The 11,746-nt window shown below is 41.1% G+C and overlaps 2 protein-coding genes across 3 annotated transcripts; one reads left to right on the top strand and one right to left on the bottom strand.

The window, feature by feature from the left end:
- Positions 1-189: 189 nt before the first annotated feature.
- dcun1d3 (defective in cullin neddylation 1 domain containing 3) lies at positions 190-8,216 on the bottom strand. The gene is made up of 5 exons (XM_073490015.1): positions 7,854-8,216; positions 6,660-6,742; positions 5,569-5,619; positions 4,883-5,433; positions 190-2,141 (listed from the first exon to the last, which is right to left on the bottom strand). The coding sequence occupies exons 4-5, from the start codon at positions 5,320-5,322 to the stop codon at positions 1,598-1,600; spliced, it is 984 nt and encodes a 327-aa protein (XP_073346116.1). The 5' UTR covers positions 5,323-5,433; positions 5,569-5,619; positions 6,660-6,742; positions 7,854-8,216; the 3' UTR covers positions 190-1,597.
- A 422-nt stretch (positions 8,217-8,638) lies between these two features.
- On the top strand, positions 8,639-11,479 carry lyrm1 (LYR motif containing 1). Of its 2 annotated transcripts, none has more exons than XM_073490013.1 (5): positions 8,639-8,721; positions 9,732-9,914; positions 10,017-10,077; positions 10,823-10,854; positions 10,951-11,479. In XM_073490013.1, the coding sequence occupies exons 1-5, from the start codon at positions 8,668-8,670 to the stop codon at positions 11,062-11,064; spliced, it is 444 nt and encodes a 147-aa protein (XP_073346114.1). In that variant the 5' UTR covers positions 8,639-8,667; the 3' UTR covers positions 11,065-11,479. The 2 variants fall into 2 exon arrangements, with proteins under 2 accessions (XP_073346114.1, XP_073346115.1); XM_073490014.1 differs by having other exon boundaries at positions 8,703-8,721; positions 9,751-9,914.
- The last annotated feature ends 267 nt before the right edge of the window (positions 11,480-11,746 follow it).

Here is an 11,746-nt window from a genome sequence, read left to right as displayed (position 1 = left end):
CTGCCAGCTGCTCCAACATCCACACAAGCATCCACAATGCTGCAAAAGCCCACTTCAGGACCATTGAAGACATGTAGGTGTGTCATTCAGCATTGCTTAGCACAAAAAAACAAGTAAATACATTTAAGAAAAAAAAAAAGAAGAAGATCTTGGAAGTAATTTGACAGAGATTTTCATGGTCAACAGTCAAAAGTTCAACACTGTTTTTATTTATTATAAATCAATACATTTTATATAAAAAAAGGACAAAGGGGTCTGAAATAAAACCATTGTAGATGTAAACCAAACAGCTCAGGTTATGGCCACCCTCTTACCACACTGGACCCATATTACAGACTCTTGATTAGCCAGAATGTCAAGTTGACACTCATCCACTCATCCCAAAACACGCCTAGGCTATACTTAAGATCAATCTACAGTTTGGAAAAAGTTTTTAAATGGAAATAATGTGGTTGACATCAATCTCTCTGCAAAGCATTGCGAGTATAGCAACTAAGCATGCCATTGGTTTTTTGTGCAATCCGTTACAACCATCACCAGCAGCGGTCGATGTTATTTGTGAAGTGTGCGCACACGTTTTGCGTCTTCTGTCGAGAAATGACCAAGACCTAGCTTTAGCCAATTTGTTGTGTTTACAGACTTCCCTAAAATTAGAAGAATCTGATAAAAAAGCCAGCATCATTGTGTTGTATACACTTAACTGCTTCTTGAAAATAGGTGGACATCAAAATGGTACATGCTAGAGGTCAAAGGGGGAGCGCAGCCAGCTGCTTAAACAAGCTAAGCTGCTCACTGCACTAGTAGCACTCAAAAAACACTCAACGCAGAAGAGAGGGTGGGCCTGTTACTGTGGAAACCAAGTTGGATTTTCAAATGGATGTTACAACTTTGCATCGTTTTTAAAAATAAAATGCCCTTGTGACAGAATTGTAATCCATTACCGTCTGCCATGTAATTGCAGGCAGACACTTGTGAAGGCAAAACAAGTGCAACCAATTTATCCTCACAGCACTGCAAGATAAAAGCATACAATCTAACTAGATTAGTCCAATAAAGATGATTTCACTGACCATGACCCTTATGGTAAATCTTGTGTTTTGGTAGTAAGGAGTTATTCGTAGACCAGTTGCCTAATTTTTCCCTTCTTCTTTATTATTAATTATTTCCTTGTACAAAACATATCAGCAATGTTACCAGGCCAAAAATAAACACTGTCTACGTGATAATTGTGGGTAAATGTTATGGCTTTCTGTTGCCTGTTTTTAAAACCAAGCCTTTACTGAGCTATATCTGCTGGGTTATGGTAGGTAGGTGCAGGTTAAAATGGACCACATGTCCAATTACTAAAAAACACTCATGGGAGGAGAGAAAAGTAAAACAATAACTTAAATAGAAGTGCTTAAAACATAACGGTTCTTAGAGCCCTTTCAGAAACCAAAAAATAAGGTTGCAAAGCAGGAATCCCACCCCAACAGAAAAGGAGAGCGAAATGAACAGCCGTAATGGTAATACTAATATTCATCCAATGATTCACAGATGTACAGTTCACGCGCAGGTCATATCCTTCCCTTCCTTTCAAATATTTCTTGTTTCCCGGTCAGTGGCCCCCCCACGTCTGTGAGCCGCGGCTTCCCTCTGTTTCAAGTCTGTCTGTGCTGGGAGAACACTCTGTCTCAGTACACCTCCCCTCTTCCTCCTTTGTCATCAGTGCCTGTTCCTCCTCTTTTTTCCTGCGCTCCAGCTCCCACTCCACAAAGGTGTCGAAGAGGCTGGGCCACGCCTCGTCCTCGCTGTAGTTGCTCAGGTCAGGCCCGATAGCCTGGGTGAAGTTGAGGAACATGTTCCACGTGTCCCTTGAGATGCCCCGAATACCTGAGGGGTTCTCCCCCAGGAAGTCCAGCCAGTGCTCCAAGATCGCAGGCATGTCCTGGGTGAAAACCAGGCGCCATAGGGCGATGGCGATTTCGCGCTGCAACGAGCGCTGGCCCTCCTCAGCGTCCAGGCCAAACTGGAAGGTGAAGCGGTACAAGTCCTTGAAGTTCTCCTCTCCCTGGGCGTCCACCAGCATGCAGGGGAAACGTGAGCAGATACCCTCGAGGCTGTCTGCCTGGATGGCCTTGCAGCCCTCAACAAACTCCTTCCTGGTGACACAAAGTAAACAGAACCGGACATCAGAATAAAACTCAACTAATTCGGTAAGGATAGTGAGGGCCTAAATTTCACGAGTATACTCTTCAACAAAGCAAAATTAACAGCACCACAGCTAATTAATAGCTAATAGATACAAATTACAAATCGCTTTTTGCAGTTTAAAAGGGGAATTGTGGTATTTTTAAACCCCTGGGCCATATATTTACATTTTTGGATGTATAAATGATTCGTACTTAAAAGTTTCGGAATCGGTCAAGTAGATCTTCTCAACTGGCAGCCACGACACAGCTGCAATGGCTGCTAATGTATTTCTTAGGGGCAACTCCGACCATCACAGTTACATCCACTAAAACCTGAGGTTGTTATTGCGTGTCTGACAACATTATAGAAAAGAATCCTCCAGAGATGGACCTTTTGGTTTACTTGTAAGATCCCCATCTAGATTGTCAAAATCTGTCAATAAGTCAGCCGTGACTTGACTTTGAAATTTATTCTTGCCGGCAGTTCCTCTAGGTAAACTCCAAACCCCTCTCCCCAAGTCATCTTCCTGGAAAAACTCACTTCTCGCAAGATTTCAGAGTGAGACTTGTGTTTCTGGTTATAAGAAGGATCTTCCTCTTTAACAAAACGGTCGATCTCCGTAGGAATTGTTTCTGTAATGTTGTCAGACATATAGAATAACAACCTAACAACAAGAAGTTTCAGTGGACCTAACTTTGATGGTCAGAGTTGCCCCAATGCAGCCATTGCAGCTGTGTCGGTGCTGCCAGTTGATCTACTGGGCAGATTCCCAAACTTTTGTAAAGTATGCACGATTTACATACCAAAACATGTAACTGGCTGGGTTTAAAAATACCACAATTACCATTTAGGGAATACATTTAAAAAGTGTACTTAAAACTGTTCATTCATTCAATGAGACATTGACAAACATCATTTCACTTCAGCACTTTGGGCCTCAACCCGGGCAGATATACAACATAATAGGCTTTCAAAGTCAAATGTAATATAAACAGCTTCAGTAAGCATCAGGTGACAATGAAACATGTTGGTAACCAGAGTGCGGTGTTGTCCAAAGCCTGTGGATAGAAAAGTGCTGAGTTAAAAATCAGAGAGGGGGAGCAGCGACAAGCGACCCGGCCAGCGGGCAGCCCTATTCATCTCCGACACTGACTGCAGAGTGGGAGTGCACAGCAGGATCCATTTCCTGTGTGCCCCCTACCTGACAGTGGGAAACGGGTGCGTGTGAATGTGTGTTTGTGTGTGTTTAGTTGAGCAGCTGGGTGTTTGAGGTGGGAGCGATGGACCACAGACTAGAAGGTTAAACAGGCAGGAAGTTGCTTCTGTGGCTAGAGGTTTAGTTATAAAGACATCAAGCTAGTTATTAGTGGTGGATGATATTTAGTAAGCAGTATTTTGGGATTAACTGTCTGAAACATATGATCAATAACCAAAACAAGACAAAATATTATTTGATAAAAAAGGTGATTTGTCAGTTAACTGCAAGTGCCATTAATTACAGCTACAATATACTTTCTCCTTAGATGTGGCCAATTTAAAAATGACTGACTTGCAACTGTACATAGTGCCGGTCATGTGCCATCAGTCCGTCCTTACAATATGCAGGGAGTTGCCCGTACACTGCCTATAATAAAAGGAATAATGCCAATGTACTTTCGAAATGTGTTTCTGGCTGATACCTTTGCATTCAAACACACTTTGTGGCAGGAAGTTTTGGACCGCCTCACTTAATCCCATGCATGAACAAGATACTCAAGTTCAATCATAGCTCTCAGCCAAAGGCAACACTTAAGAGGCGTGGCGTTCCAGTTAAATGTCACTCGAAGTGAAACACGAAGTGCATTGAGGAGTTTTTGAGTGAATGGTGTTACAATAAACAAAAAGGGTCTGACATGGATCAGGCTGTAACCAATAATCAAAAATGCCTCGATTGACCCCAATCTCACAGTTTTACTTGAGAATCCCGGGTAATGTTTTCACTTCAGCCAACATAGTTGACAGCATGTTACAGGGAAGAGAAGGATGAGTGTCATGGAGCAGGTTTCCAGGTCTTTTTACATGACATAATGTTAAAGATTTGAGGAGGGGATTTTTTGGGGGAAGATTTTCACCTTCATTGGATAGACTGACAGCGAAGGTGAAAAACAGAAAACATGAGAAAAGAGACATGTAGGAGATGCAACAGAGGAATGGGCCACCAGGACACTTTTACCCCTTTTCCACAAGTTCTCTTCTGGTTTGTGAAAAAAATAGCAGGTTTGCCTGGACCTGAAATGCTAACCGGGTGTGTCATATTAGACAGGCTGCTGTACATTGTGTAATGTCCTCTGTTAATGACACATCCTTGATTACAATGGTTCCACTCAAAACTGGTGGGAATGTGGGCTGGTTCACTAGATAAATCTCATGTTCCAGGAATCCTGACAGAATGTTTCAAGAACCAGAGCTAATTTGTTGGAACAGGCCCCATTGAGAAATGGCAAATGTAATACCAAAATATATGCAATGTTTTATGCAAGTGACTTAAAGTAGTCTGTGTTCCATGAGTGTTTGTAGATACAGGGTCTTACTGGGTAATTAAATCAGGGGAGGCACTAATGACACTATACTCTTTCGTCAACTCATACTACTGTGCAGTAGTTATGCTCGTTTATCCTGATCAACAAATACCAGACAACAACACACCTCATTCCCCAAAACTCCACCTTACCTTGTAAACTTGCACATGGTAGCTGCTTGAAACTTCCAGGCAAGAACAAGCACACGAAACTCTGCTGGGTCCACACACAGGTCATTACAAAACCTCTCCATGCCTTCCTCCAAGATGGCGTCTTCGTGTTCATCTTTGTAGCAGCAGAACAGCTCATCAATGCGCAGCATAGACAGCCCATCTCCATCCAGACACTCGTCCTTGCGTGGTTCCCCCATCACTGCAGGGATGACCGGTGTCTCCACTGTAACCTCCAACGCCTTGGTGCCATTCGACAGCTCGCTGGTGGCTTTGCTACATGGGGCGCTGGGCTCTTCCTTGTGGCCCCCACCAGCACTGCCTCCTTTCTTGTGGTGGGACTTGGAGCCGCTCTCCTTGTCTCCACTCTTGCTGCCGAGTGAGGACGTTGGATTCTTACACTTGGTGACACACTGGCCCATGTCGTTCTCCCTGGTCCCTCGTCTGGCTTTCCTCCGCACCTTCAATCCCCGTCCGAACCGCCTAGACGCCTCTGCTGTGACCTGGCGAGACGTCTCAACATACCCTCAGGCCTGAGGTGGAAAACAATTTGAAAAATGTTAATCGGCATGGAGTGGAGATCACAATCAAAAGATCCACATTTGTGTGGCTGTTGGTAGGAGAAAATCTGGGATTTTTTAACACTGAGGGTCAAGAAGTTAAGCTACCTGTGCCAAAGCTGCCACGATCCAGGTCTTGCACTGCCAGACTTTAAACCCCTAAAAAGTGATTATGAGAGAAAACAACAGTCTGTTTGAATACATACACACATGGCAGATAATTATAGAAACCTTTACAAATACATTAAGAAAAACATGCCTGGTAACAACAGAAACCTACTATGGTAGAACGGCTTTTGTTTTTCACAGAGCCACTACATAACTTTTAGTTTCTTTACTCCCTTTAGCTTTATCCTGTCACATTTAATTTCATGATAACCCTTTACTGTATCCACATAAAAAGCTTGTGTACAACTGTGTGTTTATCTTTGCTTGGTGTCAGGAGTTAAAATATAGTGTCAGACATTTGACAGGAGTTTTACCATGTTCTACAATGAGCAGTGAATGCAGTGTTGCTGCCATACTACATCCCTGGGAGCAGATGAAAACAAAGCAATCACAGACACGATTCATTTGCTAAAATAGCAACCATGGACCAAGACTGTGGAGTTACTTTGCTGAAAAATGACACAGAAAAGATCTTGCAGTTTTCATTGGCAATCATTGTGTGTAATTGACTTTAGCGTGATTGTTCCCAATCTTTGGTAGCAAGAAGTCAATGTAAAGCACATTCCTCTTTGAGATTAAGAAACACTAAGGGAAACAGGATTACTTGGTCATCTGCGCCCCTTTACAGATTTTTTTGAGAGAGGACATAAACGCATGGAAAAGATAAAGGATGTCCAGCTCATAAGGAACATCGCTGTAGGGAACTCTTACTTGTGGCTGGCAAGTAAAATCTCTAATAATGAGGATGAAAACGTATGTGCAGAACATGCAAAAAGCAGGAAGTGACATGTGATGCTTTCATGGAGAGGAGGGAGAAAATCTGCTTACTGACTGAACAGCGGCAATCAAACTAACGCAACGCAAATACAAGCAATATCTCTTTTCTAATTACCCAATTAATCTCAAAGTACCTTATTTAATTTTTGTGTTAATGCGATGAATCATTCCTCCATCACATCCGCACATAAAATGCAAGACTCGGTCAGGTGTTAAATAACTAATAAAGTAGCTGGTCGGGGGAAATTACTTACAGACGGTCCCTCAGATGGCATTGGCCACAGACCAAAGTGTCGTCCTATTCTGCTCCATCATTGTGACCTTGACATCCGCAATGCTGAAAAGACACATTATCTTGTCATCATAAGCAGAAAGTGATAGCTCATCATACCCAAACCTGCAGGACTATTTTTGTCAACATGCAATGAATATGGTAATTAGAGTACAATAAAACTGTTCTCCTTATTGCAGGATTATTCCACTACTGATTAATAGCTACAAAGAACATTATGTACGGAGACTATACTGTATAGTGTGGACAAGACTTTATATCTTTGGTGCTGGGCTTGAAAATCTCTGATAGGTGTCCAGTGAGAGACCTCTCACAGGGGCACAGCTAGGCTTTGTTGTGAGTTGAAGCTCATGGGCTCTGTTGTCAAATCCACAACTTACTTCTGAAACAAACTTTTACTTTGTGTTGTGATCAGTGATTGTCAAGCCACGATTCTTGGTCTCACATTAGCTAATACAGTGTATACGTGCATATAATCATCATCGGGGCAAATCAAACTGTACTGATCACTGCACTGGGCATGTTGAGGCAAATGTCTCACTAGCCAATCCAGGCTTACTTCACCCAACATCTGATGGACGTCTACAGGTCTGCTTATTAATCAGAATTTTGAATCATCATCCTCAACAAGCTAGCATGCTGCGTTAGCCGAACACTTCAGTATACAGTAATTACTTTATCTAACATAGATTATTACTGCTGAAACTACCAGATAACAAAGTTGAGCTAGAAGACAAATGCGTGATAGCTGCCAACACTGTTGTCAAAGCACATCCTCAGTTAAATTACGTAGCTGACCTTAAGTAACGTTATTTTTTTTACCAAGTTATGTTCATTGGGAAGTGCCGAGCACAAACAGGATCAAGTGAGCTTAACAGGACACGCACACCACCCAAAAATGTCAGCGTTTCTATGTCAATTCACACCTGGCAAATTAAACCATTTACTATTTCAGGTAGTGCTCGTTATGAAGCAGTTATCGATTAACGAGACATCACCGCCGCCGGGCCATTTACATTAAAACTGCCTGGCCCTGACGACGTCGCCATAGCTAGCTAGCATCAGCTCGGTTAACTAAAAGTTAGCTATCGGCTAAGCTAGGTCTTTCGATTAAGACACCGAGAAATACCACGATTATCCCCGGAAAGAAACTTACCTTTCTGGGAGATTCTATTGTGTGGAATTGGATGTACATCACTTCGGGAATGCCAGCACAAATGAAGTAGTTGGTAAGTTGGCCAGGGTTAGGGTATACGATCAGAAGCGAACTGAGGCAAACTCGTCGCGTTAACTCAGATTGCTATAGCTAACTAGTTAGCCGCCAGCTGACAAAAACTTCCACATCAATATCGAATTATATTCCGCTTTTTTAAAAGGAAATAAGTAAAGAGCTGGCATCCAGCGTGTGCCTTTGAATCCGTTTTCAATTATGCTCGCTCTTTGGAGAGAGTTAAAAGACCATCTCGGACTAAAGCAGCCAATTTCTTTGTGCTTCCCCCTTTTAGTCATTGAGTGTAGCTACATTGTGGGCATTTTCCTGCATCACTTCCTCTCTGCTTACAAGCAACCAACAGCTGATCCTCCTCTCAGCGATGGCAACGATACTATAAATTTTTTAATTGTAACACAATTCTGTGCTTACGAAAACAAACTTACACCCACATGTAAAAAAAATAAATACTGAAGGATGTGTTTATAATGACATATTACCGAGACAATTGAGAGAATAATATTGAATGCTGGAAAATGTGTCAAAACCCTTTATAACTTATCCGAAATTCCTTATACTTGTAATAATATACATTTTATTAACAGAAATGTTGTTTCCACTTTGAATAGGTAAGACATCTCCAACTTTGTGAACGACGAAAATTAGAGACACTCGTTTAAATGTGTCTTTTTTAAATTCCTTCTTTGCGACCTCCCTGTTTAGAAGCCAGCTTGGGAAACACGTCATCATCAGGCGACAAATGTGTTTCTGCTGTCCTAGCAAGCTACTGCCAAACTACCCTCAGACACAGTCGGTAGGTCAAGTTCTGCAATATTAACGTAAATTGTCAAACATAATGAGCGATAGCGCTGATGTAAGGTGTTAATTTAAATGGCACTCAACTCGACAGTGATCTCTTTTCTTTAACAGCAGGCAGGCCTACATTATTAGAGCTGTCAGGAGAAGGCTCAAGCAGAGCTAGCTTCATGTTGACAAGTGATGAAGTGTTGCCTCATGCTCTCCGTTTGGGAAACGAGAATAAATTCAATGGCGCTAATAGCATTATACTTATTAGAAGACTTACTTTAATCGGAACACGTATCAGATTGGATTAATACCTCAGTCAGTCATGTAACAGTTACTTAAGGCTGTGTTTGGATAAAAGCCCTGTGTTGGTTTTAGTGACATCTAGTGTTAAATGATGGAAACAATTTGATAACAATTTGCTCAAGGTCCCAGGTGACTGCCTGTGAACAGGGCTTGATAATTTAAATAAATAGCATATTTGTTGGGACATTTGCACAGCTAAGATACATCTCCAATTAAGGCAGGTCTTGCATTATTAACTATTCTTGTGGGGATCTCTTTGTCATTTTATTTTAGATTGTTTTGTCACATGATGTATACAAATTAAAAAAATAAGTTTTGTTTAATCAAATCACCACGAACCGTTAAACTCTGGTGTGTTTTGGTGTTATTCCAGCATAGTACTGGTTAGTTTCTTAGTCTCTTGGCAAATAATGACACTCCCACATTTAGTGTGCTGTTTTCATAATAATTAATGGGAACTTTAGAGCACCCTACCAGATTAATTAGACTCTGGGAACACTAGAAAGGCTTTTTTTCTATTCTCCGGTTACTTTGTCATTCATGAAAGTGATTTCCAGGTAAATTAGTATCAAACTAGGGGGCCTGTTGTGTGATACAGTGTCCTCAAGTACAGACCGATTAATTAACAAGGCTGTGAGCATTATACACAGTATGAACACGTTTTGTGATGACATTGTTCTCTTCTATCCAATTTAAAACCCGTTTATTGTGAAGTTAAACTTCTGTTTTGGAGCCCCGATGACGGCCTCCACTCACAGGACGGTGTTGTCGCTGTACATGCGGGTGTTTCGCATCGCCCGAACCTGGCAGGCACAGAGCGGGGTAACGAGTGAAACGGAGACTGAGAGAAAGTACATACTTCAGGAGGCCCGCACTCTCTTCAGACAGAACCAGCAGGTGTGAACAACAATGCACTTTTACACACCCACTGAAATGAAAAAGCAGTAGTTTTATAGCTGTTTATATGACTAATCCTTTCTTCTGTGTGCTTCTTCTCAGCTCGCAGATCAAGAATCAATAAAGAGGTGTATAGAAGAATGTGAAGCAAGGATAGAAATAGGTAAGAGGGATGCCACAGGTTTCCTTACATAAGTCTTGAATAAGTCTTATCTTATTTGGATGAGGACCACAGTAACAACACAGTAAGACTGTAAAATGATGTGATAGATACTGTATTGCCACAGTATTTGTAACTGAGTGACTAAACAAGTTCAGCTGACAGTCTTCAGTGTTTCAGCATGAGTAAGATGACGAGTAAACATTGACTGAGTGGTTTGCCAAAGAATGATCCGTTTTAGCCGCAGTAAAAGCAGAACCATCAGCATGAGCAGGGTTTATATTATCATCAGTTACTAAACTGGCTGTTATGAATAGCTCACATAAGTTCAGAAAAGTATTATGCTCTTGCATGCTTGATGATTTGTTTTTTTTGTTTTCATATATGAGTATTTTATTTGCGAGCAAAGAGCAGGGTTTGTACAAAGTCTTAATAAATGCTTAATTTTTAAACAGTTTTCGAGGTGAGAATATGCTTGAATATAATCCTTGAAACATGCTTGATTTTCAACATAATCTGGTGTTTCATCGCCACAATCATTCACGTAAATCAAAAGTCTTTTAATAAAGACGAGACATGATCTGATGATGAAATTAGCAAAAATTAAATACTCATGATCAAAACATGCAATCAAAGTGAATATAAACAGCTGGTAGAAGGAAGTAGGAAGAGTGATATTTCGTAGCCACTGCTTTTGTAGTTTTTATATAATGTCAACTATCAACACTGACATTCATTTTTCTCACAGGTCTACATTACAGGAACCCATATCCAAGGGCTGTAAGTAATAACCATAATTTATACAGATTAGATTGTTTTTCTCTGTGTTGTTGACAACTTTTATTCACATATTTTGTTTTCTGAACATCCCCATAGACCTACCTACCACCACTGGGACTGGCGACTCAGAAAGGCAGGAAGCTGCGAACACAGCAGCGCCTGAGGAAGCAGGCCAAGCCAATTTACTTACAGTCACAAGATGAGACTTGATGCTCGATATCCCCGCTCCTCGCCAAGAGTTCAAGTTACCAAGGACAGGAAACTAGAGTGTAGTCACATGCTGATCTCATGGGCTGAGTAGTTTGTGAGGCGCTCGATGATGCTTGAATATCCGTCATTCAGGAAAAAGCCATTTTTTTCATCGGCATTGTTTTTTGTTTTTTTTTACTGTGAACTGCGTAAACATGAGTCATAACCGTAGGTTTGAGAGTGGCCTGTAATATAAGATCAAGTTGTATTTTGTATTTATTTTTCTGTTTAAAAATGTTGTTATAAACTCTTCACACGTTCTTTCTGTATCAAATAGAATGTGAAAATACATGTTCGTGTTAAAATTGTGTAAGAATACAAATACACTTTCATTTCAGTGAAGTCCGACAGTAAAGTCTTAGATTCTAGTCAAAAATTTGTGGTCTTCTCTCTTCTCCAGAATGCACCTCGTTTTAGAAACCTTCTGATGTTGACCCTATTCCTCAGCTTTTCCATGTAGGTAGCCTGTTTTGTTAATGTTGAAAATGTGAAATGAACCCCAGAAATGTTGGTGACAGCACAGAGGAAGTTGGGAAACAAGTCATTTTTCACTTACGCAAGACTTTAATCCATTGTAGTGTACGCAGATGGTGTACTTCCTATGAAGTTCTGAAAAATTAAAGAGGCCAAAAGACTCACAGGA

Source organism: Pagrus major, chromosome 20 (assembly GCF_040436345.1).
Source record: "Pagrus major chromosome 20, Pma_NU_1.0".
Classification (NCBI taxonomy): domain Eukaryota; kingdom Metazoa; phylum Chordata; class Actinopteri; order Spariformes; family Sparidae; genus Pagrus; species Pagrus major.
The sequence above is the reverse complement of the archived record's forward strand: the minus strand, read 5'-3'. Positions and strand labels throughout refer to the sequence as shown.